This window comes from Sciurus vulgaris (assembly GCF_902686455.1).
Source record: "Sciurus vulgaris genome assembly, chromosome: 4".
NCBI classification, from domain to species: domain Eukaryota; kingdom Metazoa; phylum Chordata; class Mammalia; order Rodentia; family Sciuridae; genus Sciurus; species Sciurus vulgaris.
Window position 1 is genome coordinate 56,778,036 of NC_136464.1, and position 24,270 is coordinate 56,802,305.

Sequence of the window (24,270 nt, forward strand, 5' to 3'; positions counted from 1 at the left end):
TATAGTTTTATTTTAGCACCTTATAATTTTATCTTCCTTACCCTTCTTGAAGGCCTTCCCCCCTGGTGATCCGTTTCTCTTCTCTCATTTCTAGCACCTCCCCCTTTTCTTGGAGATAAACCCAACATCAGTCTGATAATCAGGTCTGCGGGCTGATGGCTGTAACCTTCCCTCCCTATTGGCACTCGGGGAGGGAACTCTTAGAGACCCATCCACCTGTCACATTGAGCTCCAATTTGCCTTGATGTCTCCACTTCCTGCTGTGCAGAAGGAGCCTAGCAGATGTGGGTGGGGTGAACAGGGGAGCCGGAGGAATTGTGTGGATAGAGTGCTGACTCAGAGGTTGCAGTATGGAGGGACAGGTGTCTTTCTGCTGCACTTGGCTGTGTCCTGCCTGTTTCTCAATGCCCCACCTGATGAGTCACAGGCCAGTACACATCTGAGTCCTTACACCTACCTGGCTACTGGTTCAGGCCCAGGCCCTGTGTCTGATGAGGTCACACATGTTGATGCTCCCAGAGAAGCAGGAGGGCCCAGCTGCCTTCACCCTCTGACAGGCACATCAGCCCCTGCAGAGACTGAGCTGCGTGTGGCCTGGTTTCTGAGTTCCATGAGAGGAGGTAAGTGGCCTGAGGCCTTCCCTGTAGGTTTCCTGGCAGCCTGGGTTCCTGGGGAGGAGGATGCAGGGGCAAGCCCCAGCTGGCCAGAGAGTGCTTCATGGCCCTGCGTTTTCTCTAGGCACAGTCCCCTTGGTGAGCAGCAGACCGGCCTGGGGGCTGGCAGCAGGACACCCAAGTCTGCATGCTGAAGAAGATGGGAGAGGCTGTGGCCAGAGTTGCAAGGAAGGTCAATGAAACAGTGGAGAGCGGCTCTGACACCCTGGGTGAGTGACAGCAGGACTTTTCCAGCTGCCTGGGATGTGGTTTGTGGGGTCAGTTTAGAAATGATCTAGAAAGAACTGCAAGAGACAATGTCAGCGTGTGCCCTTGTCATGAGGATGAGTGTTTCATGGAACTTTCATTGCATTTGTGGCACTGTGTATAGTCTGTGTATGCTGGTCCCCATGGAGGACATATTTCTTACTATGGGTCATGGCCAGAGGTTTGAAAAGTGCTGGAAAATGGAGCTGAGACGGGGGTGCAATAGCATGCCTGTAATCCCAGCAACTCAGGAGGCTGAGGCAGGAGGATCACAAGATTGAGACCAGCCTCAGCAAATTAGTGAGGCCCTAAGCAACTTAGTCAGACCCTGTCTCAAAATAAAAAATAAAAAGAGCTGGGGATGTAGCTCAGTGGTAAAATGCCCCTGAGCTCAATCCCTAGTACAAAAAAAGAAAGAAAGAAAGAAAGAAAGAAAGAAAGAAAGAAAGAAAGAAAGAAAGAAAGAAAGAAAGAAAGAAGGAAAGAAATGGAGACGGTGTGCATGTCCTGGGACTGCGATGATTCTGTGTGTGTTCCCTTGGACCAGCTGAAGATACCAAGCCAGCACTGGCGGAGTAGCCCTCATGCATGGCCCCATGCTGGGTGCCTCCTGAGTGTTCTCTTGTTGAACCTCCCTGTGATGAATCATACCTGCCAGGTGTGGCTAGCCCCCATCTCCAGATGAGAAGATGGAGGAACACAGGCAAAGTGGGTTTTTTTGAGATCGCCCAGCTGGGAGGCCCCTTTACACTCCACTCTCCTTTACACTACTTGAATTGTGTCATAGACATCTTTTTTTCTTTTCTTTTTTCTTCCTTTCTTTTTTTAAAAAAACTCAGAGGCACTCTACCACTGAGCTACATCCCCAGCCCATTTTGGTTTTTGATTTTTTTGCAGTCCTCCTGCCTCAGCCTCCCAGATAGTTGGGATTCCAGGTGTGCATCACCATGCCCGGCCTCCACAGTATCTTTGGTTTGAATTGGTCATAGCAGTGTAGCCCATCAGTCACTCCAGGATACACCATCTCATTTATTCAAATTCAGCAGATACTTATGACAAGGGTCAGCAGGGGATGCAGTGCATCTTCCTGTGTGTGTGTGTGAGATCCCTGGAGTGTAAGCACCACTGCAGAGCCACAGCTGTATTCTGGGAACCAGAGGACCAGAGCACAGTCTTTTCTTGGGGGTGATCATGCAAATGGGTGGACCTCAATCAAGTTAAGCCTTTGGCATAAGGAAAGGAATTCCATAGTCAGATGTATGTGTGTGTGTGTGTGTATGTCTGTGCATCTGGCAATAGAGCATTTCTGTGCTGGTTACTGCCTGAGCAAAGACCCACACCCTGGGATTTCTGTGAGCAGCTACTTATCAGGTGTGTCTGAAATGCAGCTCCTGAGAAAGGGGACGATGGCCCAGGAAGTGGAGGGACGCTTAGTCTTCAGGATGGGTTTCGTTAGTACCTCTTCCAGGAAGCCCTCAGCCCGACCCCGTTCACACCTTGCTGGCTTCCTGCTCTCTAGCACTCATTCAACATCTCCAGAGGTCAGGGACCCTGTAATCACTTGCTCCTGAGCCCAGCACAGGGTCAGGTGATGTATTAGCATAGGGAGGTGGTGGCTGAGCCAGGAGAGAGAGGCATCTCCTCTACCAGCAGACTGACTTGAAGCTTGCTGCTGGCTCTGGAGGGAAGCTGCGGGTAGTGGGTAGCGGTATGGTAGTGAGCCATCCACCGGGCTCTAATGTAGTTGCTTAGCCCAGGATTTAAGGTTGTCTGCCACTCATACTGTAGCTGACATCCAGGCTTTGGCTTATGGGGGTCTAGAGGTGAGTTCCCACTCTGTCACCTATTAGCTTAGTACCTTTGCAGATTGCTTAACCTGTTCAACCCTCAGTTTCTTCATCTGTAAAATGAGCGTAATAATTGTGTCTACCTCATCAGGGTGGTTAGGAGCAATTATAATGCCTGTAAGGTGCTTGGTATGTAGGCAGCTCAGTAAATGGTAGCTATTATTTTTAATTTTTTCTCATCCCCGAAAACTGGGGGTGGGGCCTAAATCCTGTGTGACACAAACACTACCTCTACGTGATAGCCAGCCAGGTCTCTGCTGGGCCTACTTTGAATGGGGACTTCAGTACAAATTGACACATCTCTGGGGTGAATCACCTATGCCCACCTTAAAATGTCACAGGGTAGAGGGACACATGCAACTCTATCTCATCCAGAGGTGGCAAGGGTGGAAGGGCTGCAGGGGAGGGGGAGCTGAATTCTGACCCAGGCAGTGGGGAAGGCTTCCTGGGGGAGGTGCAGCCGTGAGGACACAGGTATCCCAGGCAGTGGGAGGGAGGGAAAGACCCCTGCTGAGTAGTCGCTGCAGCATGGGGGAGGTGCTGAGGGGTGGTACCCAGTAGGTAGACAGCTTGGGGAGTTTGGGCTTCAGCTTCTGTGGACCAGAGATTGTGAGCTTGGATGCCCCCATGGGCCACTTTGGGGTTTCTGTGAACTGACAAGGGGGTACCTGCCTCAGGTGAGGTGTTGGGGGTGGTTAGGGGAGGGAATGATGCCACACTAGTTCCTCTGCACCGTCCAGGGTCCATGCCCACCATGGCCACCCTGCCAGGCCACAGTGATGCCTGGGAACTGTCTGGCACCTGCGCTGGGCCTTCACTCTATCACACAGACCTGGTGCGGCTATGGGGGTTTGGTGAGTGTGTCAGAGCTCTGATCAGCCTGGGAGAGCCATGAGCCATGGTGGACCTGGTTGAAGGAGGAAACTTCCATGTGGTGGGGACCAGGCCTTTAAAGGTAGGAGTGGACAGTAGGGGGCCCTTTAACTTCTGTAGTGGTCAGAGAAGCAAAATATCAGCACAGGCCACTGTGGGTGCCTACAATCCTGGCCCTCGGAAAGTGGAGCTGACCAGGCTCATGTAATGTAGGGGGTCTGGGCTCTAAGCAGTCAGTAGGTATTAAGCACCTACTGTGTGCAAGGCACTGGGGAGCTCATGGGATGTGACAGTAGAACTCTGGACCTGAGACCAGCCCACCACCCATGAGGTAGAGAGCAGCAACACACAGGCCCCATGCTCGGTGTCAGGTAGAACGCAGGTGTCAGAGGAGGAAATGTGGCTGGTGTTCTGTAGCCCAGGAAAGGGTTCTGGAGGAGGTAGGAATGGAACTGGGTCTTGAAAGACAGGTGACTCAATATGGTTCCTATGTGAAACAGCAGAGAGTCTAAGCAACCTCAACATCCCTCTCCAGACGGTAGCTTAGATCAGTTTGTCACAGCTATACAGTGTCAATTATGTAGCCATTAACAATGGTGCATAACCTTCCGTTGTATGCTTCAATAAGCACATTCTTATCCATAATGTGAATCGGAAAAAAATAACAAGGTTCCCAAACTGTGTAGATCATAATGTACTAAATATGTTAAATGTGTATTTATGTAAAAGAGAAATTGAAAGGCAACAAAACAAGATGCAAATGAAAATCAGAAAATAATATTCTGCATTTATAAATGTTCTGTGATGAATGTATTCCTTTTATCTTTCAAATTAAGTTTTGAGACAGGATCTTGCTCCGTCGCCAGGCTAGGCTTGAATTCAAAATCCTCCTGCCTCAGCCTCCTGATCCTCTGGGATTATAGGCGTGCGCCACTGCGCCTGGCAGAGGTAGCTTACTCTTTAAGCTCATGTTTCTGGGGGCTCCCCTGGCCTCTCCCCTTCTGTAGGGTTCCCTCCTGCCCCTCTGTGTGTGCAGTGGGGTGGCTGTGTCACTGCAGAGTGGGTGCTTCCCTGCCATCCTACTGAGAAGAGCCCAGTTACACCTTGCTCTCGCCTTACTCAGGTAGGTGGCCCTGGTCACACAGCTTGCTCCTCCAGCCTCCTGGACTTGACTCCCGAGCCAGAGCTGCAGCTGGATTCAGGCTCGCTGCTCCAGTACCTGTGACTCAAGCTGTAGACCCAGCCCTGCTCTCCCGACTCTAGGCCTCTTCATCCCCCAGGACATGGTTTTCTTTCCACCTGCCCTCAGAAGGCCCTAGTTTAAGCTGAAGCTGCTCTTCTTATCGTCTCTCACCCCTCCCAGCACTGTCTTCTGGTTCTCCCAGCAAGCACCATGCTCAGCCTCACTTCTCTCTGCTGCTTCTGGGGTCTCTTTGTAAGGCCTCACACCCTGACCCTTGCACTCCTGAGTGGCCTGAGTCTGACCTCCCCCTTATCCCACTCAGTGGGCGGTGGGGCCAACTGCTCTGTCCCTAGCTTCTCTCCAGCACAAATGCTGCAGGTCTGCTGTGTGTGACTTTATTATTATTTATTATTTTTATTTTTTATTTAGAGCTCGGGTCTTACTAAATTGCTTAGGCCCTTGCTAAGTCGCTGAGACTGGCTTTCAAATCACGATCCTCCTGCCTCAGCCTCCCGAGCCACTGGGATTACAGATGAGCACCACCAGGCCTGGCTTGGGGTGACTTTACAGAGTGATCATTACTGCAGAAAAGCAGGACGTGGAAAGTTCTAGGAACATGGGACAGGAAGCATGGCTGGCTTGTGTGGAGGCATCAGCAAGTTGGGCCGGGAAGAAAGGAACCAGCCTCACCTGGGGCCTGTTGGCACCTTTGATACCTTTTAATCCTTTCAAGAAACTTGGGGGCTGGGGATATAGCTCAGTTGGTAGAGTGCTTGCCTCTCAAGCACAAGGCCCTCAGTTCAATCCCCAGCACTGGGAAAAAAAAAAAAAATGTGGAAAGAAGCCTGTATTTTCTGAGGATTCCTGTCTGTTCATTTATAGAAAGTTCCTAGTCATTAGCTCCTGGTCTGTTGCGCCCACCCATCCCCTGAGTCTCTTTTGCCAGGAATTCCCTGCAGGCAGCCTTCTGTATCTTCTTGCTTTCTTGTGAAATGTGCCACAGTGGAAGGATTTCTTCAGCTCTGCCCTCCATTTCACTCTTTGCTTCTTTATTTGTGTTTAACCTGTTGAGCCCTCCATTGCATTTAAAATTTTTAATTCTATATTTTCAAAAGTTCTATTTGGTTCTTTTTGATAATCTAATTGAATATACTCTGGATTCTCTTCAGATCCAGTGAATTTTATGACTTATAGAAAAAAGGAATCCAATTTAAGGTAATAATATCATTTCTCTCTTAGGTGTTCAACTCTTATTTCTCTATGACTTCTTAGTTCTTATTTTTTGAACTTCACTGCTTCTATCAAAGGCTGTTCTTAGGGTGCAGGTCTGCTGTTTCGCCACTCTTGTTGCAGCAGGTTGCCCTGGGTGAACCTTAGTAGTTTTGGACCCTGTGCGCCTGCCTGTCTTGCAGGCCTCCTCTGTGTAATCCTGGGTTGAAGGGCTGTGTCCTCTGAGGAGCTGTGTTTGTGTCTGTGTGAGTGACAGCCTAGAAGCCTCTCTTTTAACTTCTCAGACCTTGGGGTTTCTAGACATTAAGGGTAGTGACCACTCAAACCCCAGGCAAGAATAAGCCTATGATTTCAGAATCCTTGGGGAGATGTTTGTGTTTTGTTAAATTCAGTGCCCAGGCCAGGACAGAACAGCTTTCTAACGATCAAAAAATGGACTTCCCCCCAGTTTATGCTTTGTCTGAAAAGGTAGTCCTTCAAAATCCCAGCTCTTTGCAGAGGTCTTGGCCTCAGCTTCCCACCTTAAGCCAGCCCCCAAACTGCATTTCTGGGATTTGAAACCTGGACCCCTGGGGACCCAGACTGACCTACCAGCCCAGGGCCTTGAAGCTCCAGCTCCCTTCTGTCTCCCAGACTCCTCTCTACTTTTGATCTGTGGGTCCTGCTCTTATTAAATTCTAGGCATCATTGTAAACACCTTTCCAGTTTTGACTTGAAAAGAAGGGAAAAAACCAGAGGCTAACATCTGCTGTTGTGCCAGATGTCCACATAGTTGATAGAATGACCCAGTTGGTGGTAAGGCAGCAGAGACCACCCCCTGGGTCGCTTCCACGGGGCAGATGTCCCTCGTCCCTGATCGGTTCCTCTTCTCCCACAGGGTTTTCTAAAGGGTAGGTCCTGGGCAGCTGGCATGAGGATCGAAGCAGTTCTGGTTAAAATGCCTATTCATGAGCTCTGCTCCAGAGCTTTGAAAATGGAATCTCTCAGGGTGGGACTGGTGGTCTTCCATTTATAAGCCTCCCGGATGACTCTCCTGGGCCTGGGATGCCCTCCTGTCCACAGGTTCTGTCTCCTTGGAGTCACCCAACTAAGGATAGAAAATGTTCGGAATAAAACTGGCCTGTACTGAACATTACAGACTTTGTTCCTGTCATTATTCCCTAAACAAGTGTGATGCTCTCCATAGCATTTACAGCATATCAGGTACCATAAGCAATCTAGAGATTAAAGTCTATAGGCGGGTATGTGTAGATTATGTGCCGTTTTAATAAAGAGACGAGCATTCCTGGATTTTGGTGTTTGTGGGAATCCTGGAACCAATTCCCTTTGGATACCAAGAGACAACTATTTATTTTATCATGGTATCATTTATATAAACAAAATCTACCCTTTTAAGTGTGCAATTCTGTGACTTTTGACATATAAGCATGTACGCACTACCACAACATGGGTCAGAACCTTTCTAGCACCTCGGAAAATTCCCTTGTGCTCCTTTGCAAACAGATTTGCTCCTGTTCCCTGTACCTGAAAGTGACCAATCTTTTCCCCATCCCTCTGTTTTGCAAATGGAATCCTATAGTATATAGCTCCTCACACCTGGCATATTGTACTTGGGCATATTGTGTTTGGGTTGTATGAATCAATAGATTAGTCGCCTTTCTTCCCTTTCCTCCCTCCTCCCCGCCCCTTTCCAGTACTGGGGATTGAATCCAGTGTCACTTTACCGCCGAGGTACCACCGAAAGTACCTTCTATAAAAGAAAAAGATTTAGATGATTCCTTTTTCGCTGAGTAGTAGTACGTCATATGGATCACCATGATCTAGTTATTCATTCATCTGTTGGAGCCCATTTGGATGGTTTCCAGTTTTTTCACCTCATAAGTAAAGCCTGTGAATGTTCACGTACAGGTTTTTGGGTGAAGCAAGTTCCATTCCTCTTGGGCCAGCACGTGGGTAGGCTTGCTCGATGGCCTGTGAGAATGTGCTGGACTGTCGGGACTGGGCCCACTCACCTCCAGAGTTCCAGCTCCTTCGGGTCTGTCCTCTTCTGCACTCTGCTTTTTTCCCTTTTTTTTTTTTTTTTTTTTGTATTGAGGTTGGAACTCAGGAGTGCTTTACCACTGAGCCACATCCCCAGCCCTTTTTTATTTAGAGACAGGGGCTCACTGAGTTGTTTAGGGCCTCGCTAAGTTGCTGAGGCTGACCTTGAACCTGCCATCCTCTGACCTCCGCCTCCTGAGCTGCTGGGATTGCAGGGTACCCCCCCCTTCAGCACTCCTTGTGGTTTTTAATTTCATTTAGGTGTATTGTGGCATCTCCCTGTGGCTTTAATTTACAGTTCTTTGATGAATAATGATGTTGAACATCTTTTCATGTGCCTCTTGGCCATGCGTCTGTCTTTGATAAAATGTCTATTCAAATCTTTTGGTCATTTTAAAGAATGGGTTTCCTTATTAAGTTGGAAGGTTCTCTATATATTCCGGAGGCAGGTTCTTTATCAGGTACGTGTTTTGATAGGAGGGTTTTCAGCCTCTGCCTTGCCTTTTGTTCTCTTAACAGTGTCTTTTGAAGAGCAGGTGTTTTTAATTTGGTGAAGTCCAATTTATCATTTTTTTCTTTTATAGAAGGTACTTTCAGTGTTGTATCTAGGGAATCTTTGCCTTACTCAAGGTTGCAGAGATTTCCTTCTAGCAGATCATCTGGGTTTTGGGTATTGGGTAAACATATTTTTTTAAATGTTATTTTTAATTTTTATTTTTTAGTTGTAGATGGATACAATACCTTTATTATATTTAATTTACACGGCACTGAGGGTCGAACCCAGTGCCTCCACACGTGCTAGGCAAGCTCTGTACCGTGGAGCTGCAGCTCCAGCCCTTGGATAAACATTGAGATTCACAGGCCCCTCTCTAGAGCTCTGGAAGGTGGACCCTCGGGAGGGGGCGCCTGGAGATCTACATTTGAACATGCACCTCCCGTGTGAGTCTTCCCTGCCTTGAATTTTGAGATTTCCTGGCTTACTATTTACAGTTTGGAAATTTCTTGCCCTGGTAAATTCTGGAGGGCAGGGCTCTGGTTGTGTGTGAGCGGATGTGAGAGAGAACATGTTCCTGAGGGTCAGCAGCTGGTCTGGGAGCCATGAAATACTGGCGTAGGGAGGCCAGGGCTAGTGAGCGGGTGTTGTGGTGTGTGGCGGTGTCCCCCTACCCCTCCACCCACTCTGCTCTGTCCCAGGCTCACCTGGCACTTTAGCCAAATGCTGTTGTCCTAGACTTGCCAGCAGGTGGCACCCTTTCACCATCCCAGCAGGCAACAGGAACCTGAGCCCTGACCAGGTGGGTGGTGGGTATGAGTGCCAGGTCCCCTCCCGCCAGCTCACTTCCTATATTTACACTTCAAGATGATCCCACAGGGACATGATCTTGCAGCCCCTTTTTTGGAACAAGAGTTCTCAGGAAGCAGTGTAATACCTGGTAACTGGATCATAACTGCCTTCTTAATTCAAAAACCCCTTGTTGCTCAGCACCTGGGCAGGAGCCCATAATCCCAGCAGCTCAGGAGGCCAAGGTGGCAGGGTCGTGAGTTCAAAGCCAGCCTCAGCAACTTAGCAAGGCACTAAGCACCTTAGCAAGACCTTGTCTTCAAATAAAATATTAAAAAGGGCTGGGGATGTAGCTCAGTGGTAAAGCGCCCCTGGGTTCAACCCCTGGTTCCAAAAAAATAAATAAGCAAAAAGCCCCTTTTTTAAACACAGATTGAGCACTGCTGTGTTTGCTCAGCCCAGAGGACCTGCTTGCAGAGTGTCCAGTCTGGAGGGGGAAGCAGACAGCTCAGTCTGTCTCTGTCTGTCTGTCTGTCTCTCACACACATACACTGAGGAGGGCAAATAGCTGGGGGCTACAGCAGGAGCAGTTTTCCTGTCCTGTTGGGTGGTGGCCTGGGCTTGGTTGAGTCTCGTTGGCCTGTAGTTCCAGAGCAAAGGGAGCTGTCACCTGTGAGGGTGGAGGGCATGTGTTTGGCTGTAGCATTTCTGGACCTGGGCAGCCCTCAGGGTCAGTGGGTGCAGTAGGATGCTTAGCCACCTGCCTGTCTCCTACCCGTAGGTGTTTTGTGGGCGCAGGGGAGCCATGGCCTCCCAGGGCACCCTCTGACACCAAGCCCCTCTCCTCCTCACTAGGGCTGAATTCTTGGCTCTGCCACCTTGCTCCCTGCCTCTTCTGGGGCAGCAGGCTGCAAGCTAGCCAGCAGGGAAGGAGGACAGAGGTACCCACTGCAGAGCCCCCCCTGCTTTCCCGAGGGGACGGCCTCTCCCCACCCTGCTCCATGTGGTATGGGGTGAGGCGTGACTGGGAGCCTTCTGCCCAAATGCCCTCTTTAGACACAGTGTCTCTGGATCGAGGGTTCTGGGAGACCAAGAATGACCCTCCACATCCTCCTGTGTCAGAGAAGGCTTTTCTGTCTTGAGGGCTCAGTGTGTATTTGAAAGGCAGGCTTTCAATCCCTGGCTGTCAAGGGTTGGGCTGGATTGCTCTGTGCAGGGGTTGCTCTGTGCCTGTGGGCAGCTCAGCAGTCTCCTTGCCTGCCGCCCCCAGCTGCTGGTTGTCTGTCCATTGAGGCTGTGGTAGCACAGCACCATGGATCGGGCAGCTTCTGCACAGCAGAAATGTATTTCTCACGGTTCTGGAGGCTGGGAAGTCCAAGGCCAAGGTGCCAGCAGATTTGGTGTTTTGGTGAGGTCCCACAACCAGCTGTGTTCTTGTGGTGTCCTCCCATGGTGGAACAGGGGAGGGACCTCTCTGGGGTCTGTTTTCTAAGGCTGCTAGTGCTGTGTTGAGGGTCCCTTAATGACCTATGCACCTCCCAAAGGCCACACCTCCAAAGGCCATCCTTTTACGAGTTAGGTTTCAACACAGGAATCTGGGGAGCTCCATTCAGCCCATAGCTCCACTAGTACCCTCTTCCCCTAGTTGTGACTACCAGATTTGTCTCCAGACATTGCCAGTTGTCCCCTGGGGGCAAAGTTGCCCCAGCCGAGGGCCACAGCTCTGGGGGGTCACACCTGCAAGGTGGTAGCACAGGCCTGGTGCTGGTGGCTCTGCAGGGCAGGGTTCGAGCCCGGTGGAGTTTGGTGAGCTGAAAGGAACGCAGCTCTGTTTGTAGGAAGGGCTTTGACGTCAGGAGCTGGGGTTCCAGACCTCAGGCTAACTCCCCACTGATGGGCCAGGTTCCCGTCTGTAAAATAAGGGACTCTAGCCCTGACCTTCTGCAGTTGTCTCTGTGTTAGCCCTCATGGGCTTCCCCTTGCACGGAGTAAAGCCCAAGTTTACCACAAAGCCTCAGGCCTGCTGGCAGGGTGGCACACGCCTGTAATCCCAGGGATTCTGGAGGCTGAGTCAGGAGGATTGCAGGTTCGAAGCCAGCCTCAGCAACTTAGTGAGACTGTAAACAACCAGTGAGACCCTATCTCCAAATGAAAACTAAAAAGGACTGGGGATGTGGCTTAGTGTAAGCACCCCTGGGTTCAGTCCCCCATACTGAAAAATAAATAAGTAAATAAATAAATGCCTCAGACCTTTGCCTGTGCTGTTCCCTTTGCTGAGAATTCCTCCCTGTTCTTCCTGTGGCTGGGCCCTTCTCGATTTCTAAGGCCCAGCCGAAAGGTTATTTTTAAGCCAGCTCTCCCAGACCCTCCATTCTAAGTGGGCTCCATCTAGTCGTTTTTCTTTAAAAAAAAAAAAAAAAAAAAAAAACTGTAAAACTTTGCATACATATAGGGAAGTCCATAAAGTAAAATAACAGTTCAGATATGCCTAAATTAAGCACTCAAACTGCTCACCATCCAGGCATAGACAAAGACCATTACCAGAAGCTCCTCCCACACCCCAGAGGTCACCAGGGTCCATTGATGATGGACTTTCCCGTCTTTGTTTTCTTTAGCTTTACCATGTGTGTATACACCTCTATATAGTTGTTTGCTTTGTTTTTGACACGTCATGCACATGGTTTCATAATGCATATAGCTTTGTCTCTTTACCACTCAGCCTTATGATTTTGAGAAGCCTCCATGTGGTACTTGTAGCTGTATTCTGCTCTTTTTCATGGTCGTATAATATTCAACAGTGTGCATGTACCCAGTAAGTCAACTCATGCCTCTGTACGTGGACATGCAGTGCTGCTGTGACCCTCCTGGAACATGTGTGCATCTGAGCTCTGGGTGGTGGTGAGTGCCTCTAGGGCAAGCATCATTCAGGCTGGCCTGGGCTCAATGTGTGGCATGGAGTGCAGGGAGAGCTGGTAAGGTGGATGGCCAGTGGGTCTGCAGAGAGGGGGCTGTGGGTACTGGCAGTGACTGCAGAGCCAGTTAGTAAACACTTGTGGGGGGGTGGGGGGCAATGAGCCTAACAGGATGAGCCAGCGCAGAGAAAGGAACCTAGGTGACACCTGGTGTGTGTGGAGGTATTATTCAGAGGCAAATAACCAGCTTGAAAGGGAAAATCAGGAGCTTTCAGGGAGCCAGACCGCCTGGCTGACAGCAGATCGCCCAGAGCTGCGGCCCGGCCCCGTGAGGCAGAGGGGCGGGGCCTGGGCGGGGCCTGGCGCGATTAGCGGCAGCCTCCGCTGGGCACCTGTGGGGCTCTCACTGCTTCTGGAGTGGACACCAGAGCAGCCGATGCCTGCAAAAGTGTAGCCAAGTGCCACTCCAGGTGTTGGGGTACGCAGCCCACTGTTCAGCAGCGAGGAGAGGGCCGGGTGGGGCTCTGGCAAACCGCCCCCCAGGCTGTGGTCTAGTCTTGCCTCTTTGTTCCCAGTCCCACAGCCTCAGGTATAGGAGGAGCCATGGCGGGAAAGGGACAAGCTCAGTGCTGGGCAGTACTCCTGGGAGGGAGGAAGAGCAGAACTCCTGGAGAGAGAGAATGCCGCTCAGTGGCAGAGCAGCTGCGTGGCATGCACGAGGCCCGGCTTCAGTCAATCCCCAGCTACCACAGTAACAAACAACAGAGGTGGGGAGCAGTGGGGGAGCCCAGGACCCCTGTCCTGTTCCTCGGGTCTCCTGTGTCCTGCCATACTGCTGGAGCACAGGACCTGGGGTGCCTCTGTTGACTCAATGGACAAATTCCCTAGTCCCATGGGGACAAGCCCCTCAGTTCTCCCGCTTCGCATTCTTCCGTCCATGGAAATCGCTGCAGGTGTGAGAACTGGCCTGACCCTGGGTTGTCTCCAAGGGAGCCCCGTGGATGGTGGTGGTCCCTTCCCAGGGAGGAGCTTGAGACCTGGAGGGTGCAGGGACGTGTGGAGCCCTGGAGAGATGGCTGGGTGGTTGGACAATCATATTGGTCATGCAATCCTTGCAGGGTAGAATGCAGACCAGGTTAGGGTGCTTCCTGCTTTTACCGTCTTGAATCGTATACCCACGGGACATCAGTTAGGCATCTGTGCTGAGGGGTTTGCATAGAAGAGGTGACATTGCAATCACACCTGAAAGGATGAATCTGGGGCAGGCTGGCAGCAGGGGATGGGCGTGGGAGGCAGTCTAGGTGAAGGGTCTGTGTGGCAGAGGCTGGCGGCCTGGGAAGGGAAGGCTCCTGTGGGGAGGGGCAGGGCAGTGACCCAGGAGGGTAGAACTGGGCCCACAGTGTCACCACAACTAGTTGGTGCAATGCAGTTCAACCTTACACAAGGTTTGGGATCTAAAGAGGGTCTGGCTGGGCGCAGTGGCGCACGCCTATAATCCCAGTGCCTCGGGAGGCTGAGATAGGAGGATTGCAAGCTCAAAGCCAGCCTCAGCAACTTAGTGAGGCCTTAAGCAACTCATCGAGACCCTGTCTCTAAACAAAATATAAGAGGGCTGGGGGGATGCTGGAGTCGTAGCTCAGTGGTAGAGCGCTTACCTAGCACATGTGAAGCACTGGGTTCGATTCCCAGCATTACATAGAAATAAATAAAGGTCCATCGACAACTGAAAAATATTAAAAAATAAAATAAAATGCCAACACAGTCACTTAAAAAAAAATCAAAGAGGCCTAGGGATGTGGCTCAGTGGTTAAGTGGCTCTGGGTTCAATCCCTGGTACCAAAAATAAGTAAAATAAAATAAAGAAGGCCTGAATAGTGGAAACTCAGAGTCAAAATGACCTCTGAGTAACACTAAGGGTTCACATTTATTTCATACCCACTAGGGGCCAGGCTGTCCCAACTGCTCCCCATGTATCTCATTCCATCCTCACGGCAACCCTGAGATTTAATCATCAGTCAGCCTTTTGAAATAGCTGCTGTTGTTCCCATTTTACAGATGGGGAAACTGAGGCCCAGAAGTGCTAAGCGACTGCCCCAAGACCATGTCTGCTAAGCAGGGGTGGCAAGGGGGTTGAAGCCAGGCACTCAAGGGCAGAGGAGGCCACTGTTTTGCTGGCTGGCAGCCAGATGAGGTGGCTGGTCTGTGGCTAGCAAACCCATGTCGTGAGGAAATATGTGTCTTCAAGCCTGAAGTCACGTACACCATCTGAATTCAGTAAGTTAAATGAGTGCGTGAGCCGCCTCTGCTGTCCCTGATCTGGGTGGTGATAGGAGTCCCTGGGGGTTTCTGAGGACAGTGACAGAATCCAGTGGGTGTAGTAAGGTCACTGCAGGACATAGGACAGACATGAAGCAGCTTTAGGGAACCCAGGGAACAAATGATTTGGTGCCTTTGTGAGGTGGGGCCGTGGAAGAGACCCAGGACGGCCGGCAGTGGGTGACTGGGCAACTGGATGGCTGTCTGCAGCATGCAGTTTGAAACCTGCTCTAGCTTCCCAGAAACAGAGTCGTCTGGGCCATGTGGGGTGGATAGGTGGAGTCCCGTGAGTTGGGGCCCCCAAGAGACACCCGTGAAGCACATCGCAGGGGGCTGGACAGATGGCATGGTCTTCTGGAATTGGAGACTTCTGCAGAAGAGCCCCTGCCCCAGTGGCTTGCCCCAGGTGTCACCAGCACTTGGAGCAACATTTTTGAAGGAAAAAAAACCCCAAACAAACCAATATTCTCTGATATTGCACGGATAATTGTGCAGCTTCAGGAAGTGTGTTGGTAGAATGAAGAAGCGCTACCGCGGAGGGATAAGCAAAGAGAACGCTGTTGGCATTAAAAGCTTGCATTGCTCAAGTGTGGAGTTCTCCAGCCTTGGGGGAGGTGGTTTAACAAGGCCAAGGAGTTGATTAAAACCAAAAATACTTACAGAAATGTAAAACATGGCTTTGGCTGATGAGGTGGCCGGGGACAGAAGTACATGCTGGAGGGGACTAGCAAAGCCAGCCATTCTGGCATCGAGCCCCCAGCAGCCCCCGAGCTGCGGATGTGGTCGCACATACACAACGAGTGATCTGTCATGTGCTTTGGAGGTCAGGGACCCGCGATTGCTTCTCAGGGGCAGGTGCTGCTGAAGATCATTCGCCTCACCGATGAGGGTGAATTGAAGATCCTTTTAATTGGCATCTGCTTGGGCTTGCTTGACTGCGTTTTGCTAAGATGCATATTTTTGTCACGTTCCGATTTATCCCAAGATTCCTCATGTTGTCAAGCTTTCTCTGGCAAACGTTCATATCGCCCCGGCCGCCCTGTCTGTCTGCGTGCCGCCCTGCCAGGCCGGGGTGGCAGAGCGGGCGGGGAGGGAGGGAGCTAATACTGAGCGCGGGCAGGTGTCCCATTAGGCTCTTAGACTTGCTGTTATTTCTGCCTGAATCCTCCTTCCCTCAGATCTGGCCCTGCCCCACGCTTCTACTCTTGTCTCAGCTAAATGTCGCTTCCCTCTCCAGAAGCCCTCCCTGACTGCCCTGGTCAGGTTTGTCCCCACCTCGTTACCAGCTGACACCGTTTTGTGGCCCCCGGGCTGTCACCACACAGCGTTCTCCCAGGCACTCGGCTCTGTTGGCTGCAGTTCTTCCCGGCCAGAGCTCCTGGCAGGCCAGACTCGGTCTGTCCTCAGACAGGGCAGGCAGGTGCCGGTGCCCAGTCTGAGGCATGACGGAAGTATTTGTCAGTAAGTGGTACTATCTGACTTTCCCAGCAGCCCTGGAGAGCTGGGAGTTCTGCATCGCTCAGAGCAGAGGACACTGAGGCTCCGCGACCCACAGGGGTTTGCCCGGATGTTCGCAGCCAGCAGATCTTGTGCGGGAATCGGGACTTGGGTTTCACGTTCTCAAACCTGCAGCCCATCACAGTGGGACCTAATCTCTGCCCTCAAGTAGCTCTCTGTCCCGCCAGGAAGAGCAGAACAGATGCATGAATAGCTGTCATGTTCATTTTGGTTGGGAAACAAAACAAAAACAAACAAAAACCCTCACATAAGCTACAGCAGGACCGGGGCCCTTAGACAGCTGGCAACAATGCAGCTGGAGCTCGGTTCCCTTCACTTGGCATTTCACAGGTAGGGGTTTGAGGCCCCAAGAGTGACCTGCCCAGCGACCTGATGAGTGAAGGGTAGCCACAGCTCAGAATCTGGGTTCCTCCTCTCTAAGACAATATCCTCAAGAGGAAATCAAGCTCCACCTTCTCTTTACTTGCTGTGTGACTTTGAGCAAACTCTTAAACCTCCCTGAGCCTTAATTTTCTTTCTTTTTTTTTTTTTTCAAACGATTTAGAATGTATTAAATGATAACAGAATGAGGTCCTGTGAGAAGGGAAATCATGACAAGTTCCATCACCAAGGGGTTGAAGCACGGATCACAGAAACAGAAGGTCCACCCACCGGGCTCCGCCCTGTGGGCCCTTCAAGTGCAACAGATTCCTTGAAAGCAGCTCAGAGGGGCCTCGATGTCTCAGTGGAAACTCCTGGTCACCTGCAGATGGCCGCCTTCCACCAGCAGGACCACAGGGCTGGCCTGGCAGAGACTGACATGGCGCCACCTCACCCTTCCAGGTGCCACTGCTGTGAGGAGGAGCTGTCACAGATCGCCATGGCAACAGAGCCTTTCTACCCAGGGATCCACCACGCTCAGGCACTGTCCAACCGACACCTGGTACAGCCAGTTGTTTTTCCCAAAGGTCCACTGCTGGGATCCGCCTGACCCGTGGCACTTCATGAGTCGTGGTGGGTCTGATGAGCGAGTTTCTGACATGTCTAGACAAAGGAGGTTATTTAAAACCAATTCGTGCTCTTCATTATAAATCCAGATCTGAGTCGGGTCCCGGTAGTCGCAGGCCTTAAGCACTACCAGGCCGCCCTTCTGGCTTGGGCGGACCTGGGCCACCAGACATTTATTGGTCTGGAAGTGGTAGAGCCTGCCTCGCTGAAGGACTCGGGGGGCGTTTGGGGCCCTCTGTTGATGAAAATGGGTTGCTGGGGCCTTGGCATTGGGCCCCAGGCATCTGCATCTCTGGGTAGACATTGTCCAGTACCATCTGAATGACTGACAGCCCAACTTCTTCCTCAGCTCCACGCGCTCCGCTGATATTTCCATAGCTTCTGGTCTTCAGATCAGGTCTTAATGAGAAGTACTGCTCCTTGTACTCATCCAGCCAGACGTGTGCCAGCCGCAGAGAGTTGTGCGTCATGGTGTCCCTGGCCTTCAGGAGACCCATAGGGTCGCCTTTTTCGGAAAATGTGTCCTACTCTGGAGCAAGAGATGATGAGAGCTTGCCGCCACACATCCAGATCCGAAATGATATTTCCAAATTTTCTCCTCCCCAGATATCCATGCCACTGTCATACTGTCCAAGCTCATTGAAGTACTGTCTGTTCATGGCAAACAATCCTCCTGCCATTGTAGGTGACTTTATTGGCGCAGTGGCTCCATCTGCCCCGCCCAGTTCAGCAGGGGGACCAGATCCCACTTGAAAATGCAGGCCCCAGTTGAACCCTCCACGCACCACCGGGGACGAGCTGTAAGCAAGTGTGTCTGCACTGATGATGTCAATCACTGGGCAAACCACAGTGTGTGGGTCCCCACGGATGACAGCCAGCAAGGGCTGCAGCCACATCACATTGACTTCACAATGGCTGTCCAGGAACACAAGCACTTCTCCTGTGGCCTGTGCTGCACCGATCATCCGTCCTCGAATCAATCCCTCACGCTTTGTATTTCTTATGACTTTAATTTTTTCCAGGGAGGTATTTCTGCACATAGTCCATCTAATTCTCCTTTTAAATCATCAAAGTCGCTGTCATCGTCCACGAGGATGATTTCATGCAGAAGGTGCGCTGGCGTGCGGTCCACCACACTGTGCGCTGTCTGGAGCAAAGGCAGAAAAAGCTTCATTGTAGAAACAAATGACAACACTAACAACTGGCAGGTCAACTGGGTAAGACTTTTCTTTACATGCAGTGTCCCTGGTGTCAGGCACATCTCTGTGGTAGCCCAGGCGGTTGGAAATGAGCATGTTAAAGGCGTGCTTCTGATAGCCCAAGTCTCTCAGCTCCTGAATCACGCTCACTGAAAATCATAACCAATTCAGAAGAGAATTTCGGGTGTGCCTTTTTCTGGATCTTCAATGCGATTACCAAGCACATCACCAATTCTGTTTGCTTTGAACTGTGGCTCTAACACCCGACTTGGACCTCGCGTGAAATGGGGGTAGAATTTTTTGGGAAACGGTCCGTGGGGCCCAGACCCTTGATGGGCACATTCTTAAGTGCTGAGTCACTTCACTGAAGTTAAAGTAAACAAAGAGCAAAACTGTCCAGGTCCGCAGATGTAAAGAGGTACCCATAACAGAAATATCGAAGTGTGACACTTCCCATTATAGATCTAGCATAGCTGAAGGGCCATTTCAGTTCATTTAAACAATAGGAGAGGGGCGGTCCTAAGTAATGAAGATCGCAAACGGGCCGCAGGGAGCGAGCCTGGGACCTCTGGGCGTGCACACCGAAGGACTGCATAAGGGCCCAGAGCCCGTGAAGGACCACGTGAGGACGTCCCGAGGGCGCACAATGAACAACAGGAGGGGGCTCCACGATCCGGAGGTCCAGCCAGGGAAGTGCTGAGGCGGGCCATCAGTCCCTGGCGATCGCTTCGAAAGGTCTTCAAGACAGCAGCTCGCGACGCGCTCGGCCCAGGGCCGCGGCCTTCCGACGCTCGGACTGCGGCATCTCCCTCCCGCCACAGCCCAGGGCCGCGGGCGCGCGGAGGCGGACGCGGGATCGTGCGGTCCCCCACCTTAATTTTCTTATCTGCAAAAGGGGATTGATAATAACTTCCTCCTTCAGAAGTGGTTGCCAGAGTACACAAGGTGACACTCAGTGTTGCCTACTTTTATCCTGGAAGAAGATCCCAAGGTCTGGGTTGACCACATGGCCTCTGGTTGGACCAGCTGGGGTCCCTTCAGAGCGGTTGGTAGCCACACTGTTCTGGATCCCATGGCCGTCTCCCGGTCCTGGGATCTCAAGAGTGAGCGCGCTGCCAGGTGTCCCCATGCTCCAGGGATGGCGGGTCTGAAGCTGCGTCTGTTTGACTTCTGAAGCAGAAGCAGCGTCTGTGCATCCCCTAGCAGCCTTCCTGTTTACCGAGCGCAGACCGTCTGCGGGCACCTTGCCAAGCCCCGTGCAGGCATTTCATCTCACGCTCAGAACGACCTCCTCAGCTGGATCGTTTTGTCCTCGGGTTTTTTTTTTTTAAAGTTGTACTCACATAACATAAAAATTCACATTTTAAAGTACAGAACTCGGCAGTTTTTAGAATACTCACAGGCTTGTGTAGCATCACCATGGTCTAACTCTGACCCCGTTTCCATCACCCCCCAAAGAAACCCTTTGCTCGTTGGCATCATTCCCCATGCCCCCCACCCGCCCCGCCTGGTCGCCGTTCCTGTCTCTGGATTCGCCTCTTCTGGATGGTTCATGTAAGTGGAATCAGACGGTGTCGGGTCCTTTTATGACCTGCTTCTGTCACTTGACCCCGGATTCTCAAGGCTCGGCCATTTTGTAGCCCGCGTACGATGATGGCGGAGATGGTATTCCATAGGACGGCGTTATGGCATGGATATGAGGTGTCTCCCGGCACCCCAAGTTCCTGCATTGGGTAATACAGGAATGTGCAGAGGTGAGGCGAGCAGAGTATGAGTTTGGTCACCATCCTCGCTGGATTGAGCCATCGGCTGGATTAAGAGTTTGAATGGACTAACGGGTGGTAACTGTAGGCAGGTGGGGTGTGGAGGAGTAGGTCACAGGGCGTGGCCTGGCCCGTGTCTGTCCCAGTCCCTCTCTCCCTGCTTCCCGGCTGCCATGAGTTGAACAGCGCGAGCCCTTCACCATGTCGTTGGGTCTCGTCCAGAGCAGTGGAGCTGGTTGACGTGGACTGAACCTCTGAAATCACGAGCCCCAAATTACCCTCTTTTCCTCTAAGTTGGTCTTCTCAGGCATTTTGGTCACAGCTATACAAAGTCAGTGAACACAGGTGGGTACAAGTCCGCGTTTTGTTAACTAATTCTTCCACGTTGGCACTTGGGTTGCTTCCAGCTTCAGGCTGTCGGGGGAGCGGTCTTGCGGACATTCACGCAGGTGTTGTGTGGACTCTCACCCCTTTACTGAAGAGAACCCTGAGCTGGGTTGGTACTTGCCCAAGGTCCCATAGCAAGAGGGCTGGCCCAAGAAAACCCTCGGCGTGGCTCCTGAGGAGACCTTCCTTCTTGGGTCTCTGTGTCTCCCTGTGTTGTTAAAGCACCTGACCTCGGTGGGGTGGCCACTGGCCAGGGCCCAAAACCCAGCTTGGTCTTGAGGCAGACACTCTGGAGTCACCTTTCCCAGAGAGGTTGGGGTTCGGCAGGAGCTGGGTGAGGGGCTGGGTGGGTACATGCAGGGTGTCACCAGGGTCCTCTGAGCTCTGCCCTGGCGGGATCCCAGCTCTGTCACCCACGTCCCATCCATAGCAGTCTCCTTGGGCTCAGCCTTCCTTGGCATTGGGGGGCCATGTGTTCTCTACCGACAGCTGGCTGCTGGGGATATGACCCCTTCGACTGAGAGCTTCTGTAGGAAGGCGTAGTGCTCGCAGTAAAAAGTCTCACATCATGGAAGTCCTGAAGGTGGGACGTGAAAGAACAGAGCTCCCACCCAGTGGCACAGTGTGGGCACAGGGTCTCACATCCCAGGAGACGCCCCTTTTAGCAGTCCTCTTCTGCCCTTTCTCTCCCTGACTACAACTTTGGGCACAAGATAGCTGCTGTGGTGGTGGAATTTTCTAGATTTCTACAGTCCTTAGTGAGCCTGTCCTCCCGTGTCCTTTTCTCTACAGGAAGACTGGTGGGAGCAGGTGGAATCACAGGATCGCAGAACGTCCAGGCAGGTTGAGACCCCCAGTCATGCTGTGCAAAGCCCTTGCTGTACAGGCCCATGGAGAAGTTGTTTCCCTGTGCCCCAGGGCTGATAGTGGAGGAGTCAACTTAGGTCTCCTGAGTCCCAGCTCAGGGATGTGTCCACACTGAGACCCATGTGCACCTCTTTGAGAGGCAAGAGAAAAAGATCGAGGTCTCAACCAGGCCTGGTGGTGTCCACCTGTGATCCCAGTGACTTGGGAGGCTGAGGCAGGAGGATCACAAGTTTGAGGCCAGCCTCAGCAACTTAGTGAGGCCCTCCTGAAAGTTGGGGAAGCTCAAGACTCCATGAGTAGGCCCAAAGTTCTCACACCAGGCAGAGAAGCCAGCTCTTGGAAAATGTGAGTTAATGTCATTGTCACCATTGGTCAGGGTGAAGTTGCCACAGAGAGAAGTGTTTCCTTTGTGCCAGTGTTTCTCACACTGGGCATCTGAATCCCCTACAGGGCAGGCTAAAACACAGATGCCTGGGTCCAACCCAGAGTCTCTGATTCTGTAGGTCTGAGGTGGGGCCAAGAATTTCCAGTTCTAGTAAGTTCTTGGGTGACCCGGATCCTGTGGATCCAGGATGTCCACTCTGAGGACCACTGCACTGAACCCTCCCTGGCTCCTTGGTGTGGTCCTTGAACCTGCTTGGTAGAATGCAGACTCCTTTCGGGCATGGGTTCGCACCCCCATAATCCCAGTGGCTTGGGAGGCTGAGGAGGATCATGAGTTCAAAGCCAGCCCTAGCAATTTAGTGAGGCCCTAAGCAACTCAGTGAGACCCCGTCTCTAAATAAAATACAAAAAAGGGCTGCGGGTGTGGCTCCGTGGTTAAGCGTGCCTGGGTTCAATTCCTCCTACCAAAAAAGACCTAGGCATCTGAATCTGCACGTTAGTAGGAAACCCGCGTTAGTTCGAGAGGTGATGACGTCGGGTAGCGGTCACCCCGTTAGGATCACCTGGGGAAGCTTTAAAACCTGCGATTCCCGAGATCCAGACCCTGCTAACTGAGTCCGCATCTCTGGGAGGGACGCATTGACAGCAGGGTTCCCGAGTCCCAGGGCTGGCCAGGTCTGAGCGGCGTGTCAGAATGGCAGCCGCCAGGATCTTGGGAAGATGGGCCACAACCCGACCTTTGATGGAGACGTGATCCGAGGGTGGTCAGTGACACCCTGGCAGGTCTCCCATGAGTTCCTCCAGTTCTAAGCCCTCCCTTCCACGTGGCTCCGTGGTAGCTGCCACGCCTCCTGGTTCCTGGGATTCCATTCTCAAGAGGAAGACTGGTCCCTGCTTGTTGCCAAGCAGCACACCATCCCAGGCGAGGGTTCCGTGTCCTAGGAAGCCGGGGTAGCACAGCAGTTAGGGGCACGTGCTGAGGCCCAGCTCGGCCTCACACCAGCCAAGGCCAGCAGCCTGTGTCTCACGTCACTGTAAGACAGGAACAGCGACGCCCGTGCCTGTCTCCTGGGGTCACGAGGAGTCCGTGAGTTGATGCGCTATGGTGCTGAGAGCAGGGATTTGCCCTTTGTAATGTCCGGTATTATTTCATGAAGTGGGTGACCTTGAATAAGTCATGTGACTTTGAGTAAATTGGGTGACTTCTCTCTAACTCAGCTTCCTGTCTGTTAAGTGGGGATGCACATAGTAGTGACCTCATGAGTGGTTTCCCGGAGTCAAGGAAGTAAAGGTCTGAAGCTCAGAGCGGTTTCTGGCATCCGTGGGCAGGGGCTGCAGGTGGGCACAGGAGGACCCTCTTCCAGCTGAGCCAGAGTCTGAGCAGGTCCTGCCTCTCGGCTGGAACATCTGGAATGATATGATTGAAGGTTCTGGGATATTTTCTATTTTGATTTTTGGTGTGGGGTTTTGAACCCAGAGGCACTTAACCCCTGAGCCACATCCCCAGCCCTCTTTTGTATTTTATTTAGAGACGGGTCTCACTGAGTTGCTTAGGGCCTCCCTAAGTTGCTGAGGCTGGCCTTGAACTTTTTTTTTTTTTTAGTTGTCAGTGGACCTTCATTTTATTTATACATGGTGCTGAGAGTCAAACCCAGTGCCTCACACGTGCTAGGCCAGCGCTTCTACCACTGAACCGCAACCCCAGCCCTAGCCTTGAACATATCCTCCTGCCTTAGCCTCTGGAGCCGCAGAGATGACAGGCGGCGGGATGCCTGGCTCTGGGATGTTTTGCCTAACAAAAAGCCCAGGTGTTCTGTGGGTGCCGGCAGCTGGGGCCGGGGGAAAGGGGGAGTTGTTTAGACGTATAGAGGTCCATTTTTTCCAGATGCAGAAGTTTTGCAGGTTGACTGTGCAGCTTGACTATACTTTACAGTACTGAGCAGTATGCTTAAAATGGCTAAGAAGGTAATTTTTTAAAAGAGAATTTTTTTAGAGCAGTTTTAGGTTCCCAGCAAACCGAAGGTACGAAGTTCCCCTAGCCCTACCCCTGACATCGCAGCTGTCTCCGTGTTCAACACCGACCAGTAATGAACCACTGGGACATCCTCTTACCCACCCAGAAGCCATGGTGTACATTGAGGGTCACTCTGGTGTTATACATTCTGTAGTTTTGGGCAAATGTGTAATGACGTGTCTACCATGTTAGTATCATGGAGTATTTTCACTTGCCTCCAAACTCTCCTCTGCCTATTCACCCCTCTTTCCCCGCACCCCCTAGCAAGCTTGATAGGATTCTAAATCTTTGTCATATATATCTTATCACAGTTAAAAAGAAAGTTTAGCTGGTGTGGTGGTCAGTGACTGGGGAGGCTGATGGAGGAGGATTGCACATTGAGTCCAGCCTCAGCAACTTAGCAAGACCCTGTCTTAAAAAAAAAAAGGGGCTGGGGATGTAGCTCAGCAGGTAAGTGCCCCTGGGTTCAATCCCTGGTACCAAAAGAAAAAAAAGAAGACTAAAGTAAGAGAAAGAGAGGGGGGGGTGGGGAAGAGAGAAGAGAGAGA

General features: G+C 51.7%; 1 protein-coding gene and 1 pseudogene across 2 annotated transcripts in view; one reads left to right on the top strand and one right to left on the bottom strand.

Annotated features, from left to right (window-relative positions):
• LRRC20 (leucine rich repeat containing 20) overlaps positions 1-24,270 on the top strand; it is a 75,047-nt gene that overhangs the window by 3,860 nt on the left and 46,917 nt on the right. The window contains 1 exon segment of the mRNA XM_079135827.1: positions 739-883. Coding sequence (XP_078991953.1) covers positions 802-883 — 82 coding nt within the window. The 5' untranslated portion in view covers positions 739-801.
• Positions 16,655-18,630, bottom strand: LOC306659419 (polypeptide N-acetylgalactosaminyltransferase 11-like; annotated as a pseudogene). Its single transcript has one exon. The product of its transcript is annotated as a polypeptide N-acetylgalactosaminyltransferase 11-like (transcript).